This window comes from Gigantopelta aegis, chromosome 3 (genome assembly GCF_016097555.1).
Source record: "Gigantopelta aegis isolate Gae_Host chromosome 3, Gae_host_genome, whole genome shotgun sequence".
NCBI classification, from domain to species: Eukaryota; Metazoa; Mollusca; class Gastropoda; order Neomphalida; family Peltospiridae; genus Gigantopelta; species Gigantopelta aegis.
Genome location: NC_054701.1, coordinates 65,735,154 through 65,751,972, shown reverse-complemented (window position 1 = coordinate 65,751,972; position 16,819 = coordinate 65,735,154). Strand labels below are relative to the sequence as shown.

At 38.7% G+C, this 16,819-nt stretch overlaps 2 protein-coding genes across 5 annotated transcripts in view; one reads left to right on the top strand and one right to left on the bottom strand.

The window, feature by feature from the left end:
* Positions 1–65: 65 nt before the first annotated feature.
* On the bottom strand, positions 66–4,380 carry LOC121368452 (probable peptide chain release factor C12orf65, mitochondrial). Of its 3 annotated transcripts, none has more exons than XM_041493187.1 (3): positions 4,268–4,380; positions 1,257–1,687; positions 66–272 (listed from the first exon to the last, which is right to left on the bottom strand). In XM_041493187.1, the coding sequence occupies exons 2-3, from the start codon at positions 1,659–1,661 to the stop codon at positions 66–68; spliced, it is 612 nt and encodes a 203-aa protein (XP_041349121.1). In that variant the 5' UTR covers positions 1,662–1,687; positions 4,268–4,380. The 3 variants fall into 3 exon arrangements, with proteins under 3 accessions (XP_041349121.1, XP_041349120.1, XP_041349119.1); XM_041493186.1 differs by having other exon boundaries at positions 4,306–4,375; XM_041493185.1 differs by having other exon boundaries at positions 4,335–4,374.
* A 209-nt stretch (positions 4,381–4,589) lies between these two features.
* The window catches only part of LOC121368448, a 31,257-nt gene continuing 19,027 nt past the window's right edge, over positions 4,590–16,819 (top strand). The window contains exons 1-5 of one of the 2 annotated variants that reach the window (XM_041493181.1): positions 4,590–4,689; positions 6,427–8,575; positions 9,080–9,309; positions 15,439–15,757; positions 16,379–16,551. In XM_041493181.1, the coding sequence (XP_041349115.1) occupies positions 6,437–8,575; positions 9,080–9,309; positions 15,439–15,757; positions 16,379–16,551 (2,861 nt within the window). In that variant the 5' untranslated portion in view covers positions 4,590–4,689; positions 6,427–6,436. The remainder of the gene's footprint in view (positions 4,690–6,426; positions 8,576–9,079; positions 9,310–15,438; positions 15,758–16,378; positions 16,552–16,819) is intronic. The other variant, XM_041493182.1, reaches the window with a different exon arrangement.

Below are 16,819 nucleotides of genomic sequence, written 5' to 3'. Positions count from 1 at the left end.
ATATCTGAAAGGTTAAAATCAAAAGTCTAATATATAACAGAATGTTTGACTCCAGTTTAATGGTTTTAATCTAGTCCTTCCCGTTCTTTGAAAGCTTTCTTCATTTGCAATCTGTGTCGGTTGGTTTTCTTCTGATGCAGACGACTCTGTGAACGCTCTCTTTGTCTCAAAGCCAGGAAACTGTTTTCTCCGTTCAGACAGAAGTCGACTTGCTCTTGTAACCTCTCTCGAGCTCGTCGGCGATTCTTATCCAGGGATCGAGTCTCGTGACACTGAAAAAATAGGTGCAAACTTCTTTTTTCCCAAACTGGAACAGAAAATTGTTGGAATGAGAAATTGCCCAATGGGCTCACCAATGGGGATTGATAATTGACCGACTGTGCATCAAAAGAGTGCTTTATCACTGGACTACATCCTGTTCCCAAACTGGAACACGTATATAAAACAAATTACACATACATCAAGGGCCGTGGAATAGGGGACGGGAATGCAGGGGTCATGCCCCCCAACTTCTCCCTGTTATTGTGCTCACAATACAGGAAATGTCAAATTTGAACACCTGAAATTTAAAATGTTCTCAGGAAGCATGTCCCTGAAGTAGTTTGAGCCCTTAATTTGGCTTAAATTTCCCTCCCCCAGGCCATCAGATTGACAGTCCCCCCTATTTTCAAATTACAATAACAGTGCCCCATTATATCCAACTTTTAAATATAAATACTTTGCAGGCCCTGTAGATGTCTTAATTACTGGTTTATAAGTATGGTGATGCAGTACATGTACATTCAAGGGTAAACTGCAATGTTCACAATTCATTTCAGCATTCAGCATTCATCATTCAGTGATTCTTATGTAAAATCTTAAGTAAAATCAATTAACACTGGCACTGTTTTTGCTGATGCAACTCCAGTGAAAGCCTCAATCACAATTATTAAACATAGTCAAATATATATATTTGTTTTTAATTTATCAATGCTTTTAAGACTGCTGCTGCCACTTCATGGGCTACTCTTTTTGATTAGCAGCAAGGGATCTTTTATATGCACCATCCCACAGACAGGATAACACATACCACAGCCTTTGATATATCAGTCGTGGTGCACTGGCTGGAGCGAGAAATAGCCCAATGGGCCCACCGACGGGGATCGATCCCAGACCGACCGCGCATCAAGTGAACACTTTACCACTGGGCTACTTCCCGCCTCTTGTTAAAAGAAGACTGGAACCAATGGCTGCTGCAGGAACATTGGAGAGCTTACCTTGACTGTAACTCCTGTTGGTATGTGCTGCAGTACCACGCAGTTTGCCGTCTTGTTAACCGACTGCCCACCGGGTCCACTGCCTCTCACAAATATCTCCTTTAAATCCCCTTCCTTCAACTCCAGGAAGACATAAGTCTTTTTTAATACCTCACAACTCAAGGTGGTACTGAAGTTCCTGACAACGAAAACAGTCGGTCTAGGAATCATCAACACATTTGTATTTCCTTTTGCGATAAGGCAATTTGGGAAGGAGTCAAAGTATTTACGACCACTGCTGATAATGCATCGGAAGAATAGTAGACTATCTCTTGAGATTTTGTGAAAGTAATCAAGTCTGATTGTTTGAAGAAGGCACTTGATGTTTGGTGTTAGCTGAGAGAGAGATTTTAGGCAGATCATCATAGGAATGTCGTCAATACTCTGTATCTCTGGTAACAGATTAGAAAATACAGTATGAATTGAGTTCCTTACAAAAATTAAATAAACATATTCCTTAAAGCTGCTGTCTGTAGGCTATTTTCAATATGCATTGTGTTAAAATTAATTTTCTGTGTCCTATTGTGCTCCTTTAGCAAAAGGTTGTTTATCATTAATTAATGAGCTCCCTTTTTTACAGAATTTACTTGATTTGTAGTAGTGTGGAATTTCTCATGTCGTATTTGAACAAACTTTAGCAGAGTTGGAGCAGAGGGTACTCCCGAGGATGCCCTGCTGTTGGCATAATCATTATATATGTAGCATAAAACAGCACAAATTGTAGAAACTAGTCACGACGTCATTAAATTATTAGTTATGTACTAAAACATCTTTACCACGAAAAATGCTCAATTTCCTACTCATGGGTTACTAGGCTACCCAACTCCAGATTCCCATCTTATAAGCCTGTTTATTCCTGTACATAAAAGGGGGGAACTGGATGTAGCCCGGATGTAAAGCGTTCACCCGATATGTGGACAGTCGATCTATGATCGATCCCTGTCGGTGGTGTTACAAAGGTACATGTATGTATGTACTATGTAAAGTAAATCTGAACACTTTTCTTTCTGCGACAACCCCTAATCCAAAAACATCTTCATAGTGAAATTAACAAAGTCATTCACTTTAACACTATGGCCTACAATGGCTATATAGCATGTTAGGGTTTTGATAACAGCTGTTTATGAAGACATACTGTAAGTTTATTAAAGGCATAGTGGATTTTGTTTCACACCAGGGATATCTTGATTAACGATATTTCTAATAAATTTAAAATTGATTAGCAACAAAATGTTTAATGTTTCAAAATTGTGTGAATGATCTCTGAAACTTGTGTAGCAAATCCTGACGCGATACTGAACAAATATTCCCTGCATACACCAAGTAAATGATGTGTAAGATGGAGACTAAATGACTAGAGACAGCAGCTTTAATGAAATGAAAGGAATATTAGTTTAATGTCACCTCAGCTGTTTGTGTCCAACTTAATTATGGTAATATACATGTACATGTATATATTATTATATATATATATATATTTACCTAACAAAATTAACCAACCATTTACACATTAATTTTGTCAATGTTGTGCACATCACATTATATTACTACATTATTAAATCATAATAAATTCTCAAAACAGAATCCAGTACATATTTTGTTTGTTTTTTAAAATCTCATTAATACTATAAGATACTTTAGTTTCGCGTGGATTTATTTTCGCGTTTTTCGCGTTGGAATAAAATTTGTGAAAATAAATTACACACGAAATTAAAGGCTGACGAAAATTGGACATTTAAAAAGAAGAAAAAAGTAGTCTCATTCAATCAGACCATAGTCGGGCCGAGATCTTGTTAGTTTCCGTTTCATGGGAATAGTAGTAACAATGCAACACTTAAAACTTTAAATTTAAAAACAAGCAAAACACCAATATACAATGTATAAACTTGTACAGAAAAATATATTATAAGATAATAAACAATACTACATTTTGTATGGTTTTCTTTCATAATTGATGGCGATGAAAGCAACACACGTGTTTTAAAAAGGAAGTAAACCTCACAGTATGTTAAAATGTGGAAGTGAAAGTAATCTGGGGTGGGCTTCTACAGCGATACAATACTCATAGTTCATACTGGGCCTTTACATTAAAGGTTTTGCCTGTTGGTCAATCACAAACCATAGTAAACAAGTATTTTGACAGTCAATAAATATTGTTTAAATGAAACTTGAGCTAGCATTGCACCTTCACATTTTGTTTTGTTTTCGGCTTTGTTTTTATAACATGTTTGAGGATTACGAAAAAGAGCACAGGGTAGCCTAAGCACCTTATGTAAGCTTACAGTATTTTGTAAACAATAAATGTCAAAATTATTGACTTCAGTTTATTTACTTTTTTATTGGGGTAAAGCATGGCAAATTCGCGAAAATAAATGCTCGCGAACGGACTGATTTTCATTAAATCGCACCAATTTTATCCCATGAAAATAAAGTATTTTACAGTAGTATAATTCCATAGTGTTGTACAGTGTATCTTTATCACTGTGACATCAAAACTGTAATTTTAAAATATTTTCAACATGCAGTTTATGTACATTTTAATAGCTGATTAAAACGTTTAAGCCATATATCATTACTTTTACATATCATTTGTGAATTTTAAAAAAGGGGTGGGGAAAGAGCAAATTTATTGATTTTTACATTTGCATATATATACTGATATAGGCTACTTCACTCTTGAATATTAGAATTGTAATGTGCTGATATTCTGCATAATCAGTGGTTTCCCAAAGAATCTTTGTAAAATTAAAAAGTACATGTCTAAATTGAATAATCTAGTTATCTACTTCAAGTTAAGGGCCTGCTTATAACCACAGTTCAAGATATAACCTTTACAGTTTACTCTTCATAAAAAAAAAAAAAAAAATTATAATAATAATAATTTCAGGCAGTGAACTATGTCTGGCTTTGCTAGACTTTGAGCCTTTGAAAGGCCCGTGGAAAAGTTGTTTATTACACACAGTGCATCGTACATGTAAAATTTAATGAATAATGATTATGTAATGATTACAAATCATGATGATCAGAAAATATAAAAACCAAAGGCTCTGTGGTCATATGTTTTGATCATCCGGATGTAGTTCACAATACCGGAAGTGTTTACACCAGCGAGAATGTCGTAATAAAGTATAATCCTAACATTAATAATGTATTATTCTAGCTCTATTTTAATACCATATTTCTAATAACAAATTTCATAACGTTTTTCTTTAATTTATGCAAAACTTTAAATTAACAAAACTAGAACCTTCACGACTACCAAATCCCGCGTCGATTGGCACAAGTATCAACAGGAAACAAACAAAGCGCAAACTTCAAACGCAGCGCTTTTATTTTTAATGTCAAATTTAATTCATGCACAATCTGCATTCATTACAACTAGTGCATCTAGTACGTAAGTGTAGGCACTTTTAAATCTAGCTGTTGTTTGATTGATATATAATCAGTGTATACAAAAACAAAAGGCCATTTTGCGACTGACACTTGAACTCACTTGAACTTGGTCATATTCTGTGCCAGTTAATCATTCTCAAAATGACTCAAGCCTGGCTTTGTTGAGTTGTTATTTGGAGTAATGCTTGGAATGAATGATGGTTTATGTACAAAGCTAACATACACTCCAAAACACGGAAAGAGTTCGACCGTACCCCTCTACATCAAAGACTAAAGAACTCTAACCCTAACCATTGAAAAGGGGATATACCATATGGGTTGCACTCATACCAAAAAGACTATAAAAACAAAATGTGTTTTATTTACAAACTACGATAAATGCTATTGGAGTTTGTCTTGTTGATGTATCATGTATTTTGTAACGGCTCGAACTTAATGACTTCACCGACAGCAATTGACTATCAATATGAATTGTCATCAATCCAGGGCTTGACCAATGCAGTTTTTTGCCGATGGATAAACATTATTGCCATCGGTTGAAGCGACTTGATTTTTATATTTGTTGCCAAAGTTACTGGTTCAAAATTGCTGTCGGTAAACATTTTGCTGACATCAAAAACAAAATAATTGCCGTAGGTAACAAATACTTAAGTTCGAGCCCAGTTGTAAATGTGTGAGTTCAAATTGGCCATATTGCATAAAGTTTACACAATATTCTATTCAGTTTGATGACAGATTTATATACCAGATTAATGGTTCCTGCATGTTTCCCTGCAAATAATGTTATCCAGGGCTTCTAGATTATGGTAGCCCCATTCCCATGACTAGTGATATTCAATGTTGGGCTAGTAAATAACTACTATTGCCACGCCCGACAGCTAGTGATATGTTTTTGTCAAATCTATTTTGTAAATATGAATATTCTGCCCCCATCCCCACCTCCATTTAGTGTTTTTAAGCTCTTTTCTCCCTCTTTAGGTGACATATCTGATTGTTACTATTATTTAGTAAAATTGTATTAACTTAAAGTAAAGTAGGGCTAGTGATTTTTTAATCATGGCTAGTAAATTTTTAAAATCACTGATCATGATCCCATAGCCAGTGGATTGTATAAAAATTCTAGAAGCCCTGCTGTTATCTGATTTATTTTTTTCTATTTATTTTAACATTAGTAATCTTTTGCTTTGGGCTTTTAAAATCAAGAATTCTAAAGCAGTGACAATGAATAATCAGACTGGTTTTTGAGGGGTACGAGTAAAATTCAATCTGAGCGGAGCTAAATATTGATCACACTTTCACGCTAGATCTAATTTCTTTGAAGAGTGTGATTGTTCATGCTCCTAGTCCTGCATTTAAAAAAAAAAATTAATGTTAGAATAATTACGATTATTATTTTTTAATTTTTTTTTAAATCTCTCAAAATGACTAAATTGTTGTGCTCAAAACAATATTTAGGTTTCACAGGCATCAAAATAAGTTGTGAACAGTCATTCAGATTACAAGGAAATTACCAATTAATGTCAAGAAAGTTGAAAAAGGTGCTTTGTTTGCCTCAAAATCATATTTAATGAAAACTTTTAACTTACAAAGCGGCCCATAATTTATGGTAATCTATATACATGGGTTAACACATTCTATGTTTATTTCATTGCCTGATTTCATCGAAATTTAATATGGTACGGTATTTGTATTGTGTGTCAATGATCATTTACATTTTAATGTGTTTGCTCCATTTCAGGTAACCAATCATGGAACTAAAACAGCCAACTGGTAGCAACAAGTCTGATGAACAGAAATTAACTCCTGCCCTTAAGACTGACCAGGAATACATGGATGAATTCTTTTCAGGAATTTCTGTGGAAAGACCCGTAACTCCAGGACAAGATTCCGACCCTGTTGAGGCTTCCACTGCTCAAAGACAGGTTGTCCTATCTAAGGAGACCGCTGATGTTAATCAGGGTAAAACAGAAACTCAAATACAAATTGATGTGGACAGTAGAACAAATGATGAGGGGAGCTTGAAGCAGAATGATTCTGTAGTGAAGGAGCAAAGTGATGACATGACAGCAGAAACAGCAAATAATGAGACAATTATTGTAGAAGAGACTGGTTTACCTGCTCACCCCTCTGTAGGATTCAGTGTTCCAGATATTATTCATGATCCTTTATCTTCTGGACAGCAGACTGGTGAGGAGCCCATGAGAGGAACTGATAATGAAGGAGTAGCAAGTGATGAGGCTCCTTGGGGAGGAGCAGGAGACCAAAATGGCAATGAGCCTTTCAGAGGAGCTGGTGGTGCAGGAATAGAAAGTGATGAGGATCCAAAAAAAGGAGGTGGTGAGGCAGTATTGCAGAGTGACAAGGAGGCTAAGGGAGGAGCTGGTGGTGTACGAATAGAGATTGATAAGGATGTTTTGAGAGGAGCTGGTGATACAGGTGTACAGAGTGATGAGGAGCCGATTAAAGGAGCTGGCAGTGCAGGAGAACAGAGTGATGAAGAGGCTATGAGAGGAGCCGATGATCAAGAACATCACAGTGATGAGGAGCTCATGAGAGGAGCCAGGGATGCTGAGCTTGCAGAGCAAGATAACGATGGTAAACTCGGTGAAGTCCTTGACGAGGAACACCACGCTGCAGCCATCAATATTGTCCAAGAGCTTCTAAACCAAGCTCTAGAAAACAGTGGAGGCTCTGGTTATGGAAGCAACTCTGATTTTTTTGCTAGAAGTGAACATGTAGAGACACCGGTGATGAATACTAATAGAGCTACTTTTGACTCTGAAAGCATTCCTGACAGAGTTGGGCAGGTGTTAGATGCTGATCTTGATGGTGCTATTCACAAAGAAATTCCTCAAGGTGAAATTATGATTGGTAGTCCTGAAGATGGTCTTGTCGGCCAACATGTGAGTGAGTCTCACAGTGTTGAGAATGATGTGCAGATAGAGTACATGGAAACTAAGGAAGAAAATATTGACAGTGAAGATTTTGTCACCAGGCAACCGGTTGATGGCTGGCGTGGATCTGCATCAGATCTGGCACAAGATGAGATGATAGAGCATGTGGAAATAATTGAAGAAGAGTTACTTGATGGTGGCAGACAGTTGACTAAATCCACACATGATGATATCTATGATGAAGGTAACAAACTTACTCCAGGATTAGAAAATAGTCAGAGCCTTGACTTGGAAGATCATGTAAAGAATTATTCAAAGCTTCCTTCACCAGATTTGCCAAGCAGAAGTGATGATGATGATGACGATGGTTACGAAAAACCAATATGTTATGGAGTGAAAGAAAGTTCAGCAGGGCTTCAGAGATTTGTAGAGTTTGGTCATTCTGAAGTAACTACATCTAAAGGTGTGTCAAGCCAGAATCTGGATCAGCAGTATTCAGATCCTACTGTGCTGGATGACCACAAACCTCTTGGCCATGTTACAGAAAATTTAACTGATAGTGACTGGTCAGAAAATGAAAGAAAGCAATATTCTCATGATCCAAGAGTACAAAAAACAGGAAAACAGGAGGAAGAATTTGAACCGAGGTTAGCCAGACAAATTCCTAGTCCATCTCCTGTTTCTCCAAGCTCAGAGTATGTATTAAAACCTCCAAGCATACCTACTAGCAGAAGTAGGACAGACTTCTATGAAACTGATTATATCCCGAGTGATAAGACAAAAGATATTGGTAGGAATTATGATACCTCAGAGGGTAACTTGAGCTTGGGAGGATCATACTTGACACATGGGCATGACAGAGATGAACTGTATACAAGGTCAAGGCCACTGCTGACCAGTGTCCATCAGAGTGCGAGCTGGAGTCCAGGTGTTGCTGTGTCTCCACCTAGCTCTGGCCCAGTTCCAGGGTTCAAGTCTCTCCAGGATCAGCAGGTAGGTCGTTTTACTTCAACCTTTATTACAATGTCAAGGCAATCAGTGTGTGGTTACCTGTATTTATAGATTCCGGTGTTCAGCACCATTCCTTAGACCAAAAGTACACGCACATGTCAGTTTTATAGTAACAGTTTTTAGTGTAAATTCGAATTATCAGAGTAAATTCATAATGTGAATGTTGATTTTCCAAACTTAAAATTAATGTTATTAGTATTAAGATTTATTTTAGACAAAACAAAAATGTCATTTACAATTATGGCCCTTATAACCATGACGGTGATGTTTATAATGTTAAGTAGATAATTATTTAGTGTGATGTTTATAAATGTTGTGAATATAAGTGAATATAAATTGTAGCATTTATTAAAATGTTAGAAATTAACAACGAAAAAATAAACACTTTGTGATGAAGTTGAATTTAAATCTTGTGAGGATTGGGTGGGGGGGAGAGGAGAGGAGTTGTGTGTGAAAGATAAACATTTTGTCTTGTATCTATCTCAGTTATCGTGGCTGCAGATGTTCAAGATACTGGAGAAGCAGCACCGCCGGGAGTTGCAGTCACAGTACGTTGAACATCAGCGACTCATCGAAGGTATCCAGGTGCAGATGGAACGCGACCTGCAGAAGCAGCAGGAGTCGCTCCACCAGCGTCTGGAGGTTCACCGCGAGATGCTCAACGAATCCTCCACCTCCAGCCTCTACAACACTGGCGATAGATACTGTGGGTATAGGTGAGTTCTATTTACACTTTACAACACTAGCGATAGATACTGTGGGTATAGGTGAGTTAACAACACTGGTGATAGATACTGTGGGTATAGGTGAGTTCTATTTACACTTTACAACACTAGCAATAGATACTGTGGGTATAGGTGAGTTAGCAACACTAGTGATAGATGCTGTGGGTATAGGTGAGTTAGCAACCCTGGCGATAGATACTGTGGGTATAGGTGAGTTAGCAACCCTGGCGATAGATACTGTGGGTATAGGTGAGTTAGCAACCCTGGCGATAGATACTGTGGGTATAGGTGAGTTAGCAACACTGGCGATAGATACTGTGGGTATAGGTGAGTTAGCAACACTGGCGATAGATACTGTGGGTATAGGTGAGTTAGCAACCCTGGCGATAGATACTGTGGGTATAGGTGAGTTAGCAACCCTGGCGATAGATACTGTGGGTATAGGTGAGTTAGCAACCCTGGCGATAGATACTGGGGGTATAGGTGAGTTAGCAACCCTGGCGATAGATACTGCGGGTATAGGTGAGTTAGCAACACTGGCGATAGATACTGCGGGTATAGGTGAGTTAGCAACCCTGGCGATAGATACTGCGGGTATAGGTGAGTTAGCAACACTGGCGATAGATACTGCGGGTATAGGTGAGTTAGCAACACTGGCGATAGATACTGCGGGTATAGGTGAGTTAGCAACACTGGCGATAGATACTGCGGGTATAGGTGAGTTAGCAACACTGGCGATAGATACTGCGGGTATAGGTGAGTTAGCAACACTGGCGATAGATACTGTGGGTATAGGTGAGTTCTATTTACACTTTACAACACTAGCGATAGATACTGTGGGTATAGGTGAGTTAACAACACTGGTGATAGATACTGTGGGTATAGGTGAGTTCTATTTACACTTTACAACACTAGCAATAGATACTGTGGGTATAGGTGAGTTAGCAACACTGGTGATAGATGCTGTGGGTATAGGTGAGTTAGCAACCCTGGCGATAGATACTGTGGGTATAGGTGAGTTAGCAACCCTGGCGATAGATACTGTGGGTATAGGTGAGTTAGCAACACTGGCGATAGATACTGTGGGTATAGGTGAGTTAGCAACACTGGCGATAGATACTGCGGGTATAGGTGAGTTAGCAACCCTGTCGATAGATACTGCAGGTATAGGTGAGTTAGCAACACTGGCGATAGATACTGCGGGTATAGGTGAGTTAGCAACTGGCGATAGATACTGTGGGTATAGGTGAGTTAGCAACCCTGGCGATAGATACTGTGGGTATAGGTGAGTTAGCAACCCTGGCGATAGATACTGTGGGTATAGGTGAGTTAGCAACACTGGCGATAGATACTGTGGGTATAGGTGAGTTAGCAACACTGGCGATAGATACTGTGGGTATAGGTGAGTTAGCAACCCTGGCGATAGATACTGTGGGTATAGGTGAGTTAGCAACCCTGGCGATAGATACTGTGGGTATAGGTGAGTTAGCAACCCTGGCGATAGATACTGTGGGTATAGGTGAGTTAGCAACCCTGGCGATAGATACTGCGGGTATAGGTGAGTTAGCAACACTGGCGATAGATACTGCGGGTATAGGTGAGTTAGCAACCCTGGCGATAGATACTGCGGGTATAGGTGAGTTAGCAACACTGGCGATAGATACTGCGGGTATAGGTGAGTTAGCAACACTGGCGATAGATACTGCGGGTATAGGTGAGTTAGCAACACTGGCGATAGATACTGCGGGTATAGGTGAGTTAGCAACACTGGCGATAGATACTGCGGGTATAGGTGAGTTAGCAACACTGGCGATAGATACTGTGGGTATAGGTGAGTTCTATTTACACTTTACAACACTAGCGATAGATACTGTGGGTATAGGTGAGTTAACAACACTGGTGATAGATACTGTGGGTATAGGTGAGTTCTATTTACACTTTACAACACTAGCAATAGATACTGTGGGTATAGGTGAGTTAGCAACACTGGTGATAGATGCTGTGGGTATAGGTGAGTTAGCAACCCTGGCGATAGATACTGTGGGTATAGGTGAGTTAGCAACCCTGGCGATAGATACTGTGGGTATAGGTGAGTTAGCAACACTGGCGATAGATACTGTGGGTATAGGTGAGTTAGCAACACTGGCGATAGATACTGCGGGTATAGGTGAGTTAGCAACCCTGGCGATAGATACTGCGGGTATAGGTGAGTTAGCAACACTGGCGATAGATACTGCGGGTATAGGTGAGTTAGCAACCCTGGCGATAGATACTGCGGGTATAGGTGAGTTAGCAACCCTGGCGATAGATACTGCGGGTATAGGTGAGTTAGCAACCCTGGCGATAGATACTGCGGGTATAGGTGAGTTAGCAACCCTGGCGATAGATACTGCGGGTATAGGTGAGTTAGCAACCCTGGCGATAGATACTGCGGGTATAGGTGAGTTAGCAACCCTGGCGATAGATACTGCGGGTATAGGTGAGTTAGCAACCCTGGCGATAGATACTGCGGGTATAGGTGAGTTAGCAACACTGGCGATAGATACTGCGGGTATAGGTGAGTTAGCAACCCTGGCGATAGATACTGCGGGTATAGGTGAGTTAGCAACCCTGGCGATAGATACTGCGGGTATAGGTGAGTTAGCAACCCTGGCGATAGATACTGCGGGTATAGGTGAGTTAGCAACCCTGGCGATAGATACTGCGGGTATAGGTGAGTTAGCAACACTGGCGATAGATACTGCGGGTATAGGTGAGTTAGCAACACTGGCGATATATACTGCGGGTATAGGTGAGTTAACAACACTAGTGATACATGTTTTGTGTATAGGTGAGTTCTACTTCTGACTTTTACAACACCAGTGATAAATTCTATGGGTATACATTTGTGTAGGTGAGTTAGCAACACTAGCAATAGATACTGTGGGTATAGGGGAGTTCTACTTCTGACTTTTTTAACATTAGCAGGCCATCAAGTATCCTACTTTTTCCTGTTTATTCCAATTTTTTTGATGAGTCCCTATTTAGCCCTCTTTTTGATGAAAATTCCTATTTTCCCCCTCTTTTTTTGCACTTTTGACCAGTTTCATTTTAAAAATATTTTTTTTAGCGACACCATATTTTTTCTCTTCACACCATTTGCTCCAGATGACTTGCTATGGGCATATTGTGATATCTGTGGCATAATCATTGAAATCTGAATATGCAGATGGGATGCAAGGTTACAGGCTTCCAGTTATTAATTTTCACAATGCAATATAAAGTCCTCTTATTTATAATTTCTGAATTTATGGATATGTTTCTGTTTTTTGGTAATATCTGATCTTGTTGAATGCTCGAAACTAGAAGGTTGAAAGGATATCATATGGCAACCCTTTCAGTCTAGGCCTAGTGACTTTGAGCTACATACTAATTATTTCTTTAGTTCATTATCTGCAGGTAATGGTGCTTTTGAGTTAGCTTGCATGCAGTTGCTCCAGTGAAGCCTGATAAATGCTCAGTTTAGCTTGCTAGCTGGTGGATAGTTGTGTTACCTTGTGTGATGGTTAACTATGCATTGAGCTACATACTAATCATTTCTTGTTTTAAACATGTATAGGTTCTGGTGGTGGTCTGCATGTGATGCTGCTTCCTAGATAGTATAAAATCTATTGATGTAATTGCATTGTGTATATACATGTATGCTATTATTTAAAGTTTTCAGCAAACACATTGCAGTAATTGGACTGATCTGTGATTGACCATGATCCTTTTTCAACTTAGGCATACTAAATCATTCATTGTTTCATTATGGGTGGGCAGGGTGGCTATTAGGGGAGTGAGAAGGCCATTAAAAACCTTCAGCTTCGATCTCGGGTGACACTAATATATATCACCAATGCAGTATATTACTTCTCATAACCAGTTGATCATAAAACTGAATTTCCCTCTGGTTACCTACTTTCAGTTTATAATGTGGTCATTAACTGTTTTAAAATGTATAAAACCATTGGAGAGGATGGCTGTGATAGATTAAGGTCTCCTTTAAACAAGGTTAAATAAAATGAAAAACAATTAGTTATCATTTCAGTTATCTGCTCATTGTATATTGGTTCCTATATTATATAAAATATTGAAGAATGATCATGGAACAGTCAAAACAACTGCTAAATTGGGTGGGTGGGTGGGTGTTTGTGCAAATATCTTACATTTTCCACATTTCTCATCACGTCTAAATTGTACGAAGTCAGGCTGAAGCTGTTAGGGTTACCTTTGATATACTGGTGTATGGTGTCTAAGGAAGTAGGACTTCAGTGCTCATTTGCAGGTTGTGCTTTGCTTACTGTAACAAGTATTCTATTAAATGTGCACACCTGCAGTATCATAATTATTTGACATATTTCTACCAATTCAGTTAGCACACAGCTACTAAATCCAGCTATATTATCCAGTTGATCACATACACATACACTGCCATTGCTGCTGTTTTTGATGGTGTCACTGGGTCAGCAATGCCTTGTTGTGGGGGGTTTTCAGTCAACACCCCTGTTATTTCAGAGTTAAAATTTGATCTTGTAACTTGTATTATTCAGTAGCATAAAAGGAATACTGCATTGTGTTGCTTTTTAAAAGTCTTACTCCAAAGAACCAAATTCAACCACTGCATTGTCTGAATAAAAAGTGGTGGATCGGGATGGCTACAGGTAGTACTAAACCAAATAACTTCCGGCTGGGTCAAAGTGCGAGGTGCACCGAACTTTTGATAGAGAAGTGAACACCACAAGTCCTGTGATTGGTTATACATGTGAGTGTGTTGGTTGTAAAAAATAATAGTTTCATCTGGGTAAAAAAAAATTGCAATTTTATTTCATCTAGTACCAATGTGTCAAGTAGCCTTGTGCTTGAAACATGTATGGGGTACCTGTAAAAAAAAGTACTCGAATTTTGTGCGAAACTAGGGTAGTCATAGACGCTACCCGTTATCTCAGAAACGAGCAGCTTGACCCCCATTTTTTTCTGATTCATTTTAAGTGTAAGGGGTGGTAGTATTTATATCCGTGGCGTTTACGTCGGTTGATACGTTGCAGGTAGGAGTTTAAGCCACATATGTTACTATTGTCGTCTATGGGATTTGATTTGGTAGTATACACCTTACAAGGGGTGTTGGGAGGCCATCTTAAAACAAAATAAGTGCCTATTTTATTCCTATTATATACACATTGTCTTATTTTCCTGTATTATTATCTTTTTAATGGTTTTCTATTTCCATATTTAGTTTTTTGAGATGGCTCACTCACTTGACCCCTGCAATATTCTCTATTTTGGGACATTAACTTTTATGCAAAATTCCAATTTTCTTCCTATTTTGTGGGCAAAATTCCTATTTTAACCCTATTTTCAGGCAACAAAAATTCCTATTTTCCCATTTTTTTGACCCACCGCCTCACTTGACGGCCTGCATTAGTGATAAATGCTTTAGGTCTAGATCCATGGGTGTAGGCCTCCAACCGCTACACTAGCAATAGACACTATGTGTATGGGTGAGTTGTTGTTCTGACTTTACAACATTTGTGATAAACACTTTGGATGCTCAACAAATCCTCGACCTCCAACCTCTACAGCACTAGTGATAAACACTGTGGATATCGGGGAGTGAGCAACACTAGTGGTAGACACCTTGCGTAAAGGTGTTCAGAAACACTAGAAACAGACACTATGCATATAGGCAGACCGTGCCATGAACAAAATTGGAAGGAATGATTAATTGCTCCCCTAACTTAGCTTGTGGGGAGCCATTTACCTATGGGTATAGGTGAGTTGAGCAACACTGGAGATAACTGTGAGTATAGGTGAGTTCTACAACACTAGTGCTTCACATGGTCACACAATTAAAGGGGTTAGTTCCATTCAGGAACACAGTGTATTTATTTTTATATTACACATAGTTGACAAAACAAAAATGTCACTGCTCAGTTTAATTTCTTGCTTAACACATGTTTATTTTTTGTTATTTTTATCATTCATTCATTCATTCATTCACTGTATTAGCTGGGGTGTTATTCGGCATTAATTTGTTCAGTCATTCATTGACAAATTAAACACACAACAGTTATAAAACTCTTTTATTATTTTGTCCATCAGATTAACAGCTGAGGATGCAAACATATCATCCATCCATCCTGGTGAGGAATCTATAGTTATCTCCTCCTCGTCTATGCCTGTCCGGCGTGCCCTGGACCGGGATTTCGACTCGAGAACCCCATCACCAAACCGAGGCTTCTCATCCCTGGACAGCGGACTCCGTGTCTCATCGAAGCAGTCTCCGAGGAGGTCACCCAGGAGGTCACCGAGGAAGTCACCCGTCTCTGAAGTGCGGCTCGATTTGACTGGAGAGAAGATGCTAAGAGGTGGAGTCTACAGCACACCCATGCCCATTTCACGAGGAAAGAGTGCGTCAAGGGTGAGACATTTTGGCAGGCCTCTGAAAATGTGCAAGAATGATTTTGCATAACCTTTTTTTTTTTTTCAATAGTGCATTAAATTTAGTACATCATTTACATGGATGAAATGAGATATACAAAAAGGAAATGGGTTGCCTGAATTTATATTTGTGTAACTCATAAATGGGTGGCACAGATTTTTAATTCTAAGAGGCCTGTTTGTATGATTTATACTCAATTGATTTCTGTCACTTCACTGTTTAAACAAACCTGATCATACACTTATAAATTTGTGTTTTCTCATATCATCTAATGAAAGCAAAATGTATATATACTTAGGGGATATATAACTGTTACAGTACAAATTGAACGGTTTTTATAAAAAAAAAGTACATTGATACTCCTGGTGCCTACTTAGCACAGCGCTACGTTTCCTTTTCAAACTATTATTGATTAAATGTACATGCATCAAAATGAATGTGCATCCAAATGTGGAAAGTTCTGATGACTAGATGATTAAAATGATTTCTTTGGTATTTAAAAAGAAAACTTACACAATAATTTTTGTGTAAATGTGAAAGGATATGCAGTGTTTAGAATCCCTGAAAGTTCTGACATCAGTTTCTGTTTTACTCTTTCAGTCGTATACCTTGAAGTCTGAAAACAGAAGTCACAGACGAAGTCCGCGTGCTTCATCTCCTGAAGTTGACGAGCTGTTACACAGAGACCTCACAGACACCAGGGTTGAGAGTCGGACAGACACACTGGGCAGTCATCGGAGTTTGGATTATGACAGTTCTTACCTTTCGCCAAGGTGTGTTTTATGCTGGCTAATGCCTTAATGCCAGCTAATTTGCATCATCTAATATTTGTACAGATGACTTAAAGGTGTGCTTAATCCAACGGCTGGAAACAACAATTGGTTATGTCCACTGTGCAAAAATGAGAATAGTCTGCTATTTTGTATGTTTTCAAACAAAAAACTAAATAACCAGTATTTACTAACTAAAGATTACATTAACATGTTTATCATATCACTACTAAGGAATAGCATTGGGCACGCCCATTACATAAATCACATA

Bases quoted from the DNA above. Each gene is read 5' to 3' on its own strand.
- LOC121368452 (XM_041493185.1), bottom strand. From the start codon at position 4,365: ATGATCAAAACATATGACCACAGAGCCTTTG. The intron at 1,688-4,334 runs GTTTTTATATTT...ATCTGTTACCAG, and splicing joins ATATGACCACAGAGCCTTTG to AGATACAGAGTATTGACGAC. The intron at 273-1,256 runs GTAAGCTCTCCA...CTATTTTTTCAG, and splicing joins CAACAGGAGTTACAGTCAAG to TGTCACGAGACTCGATCCCT.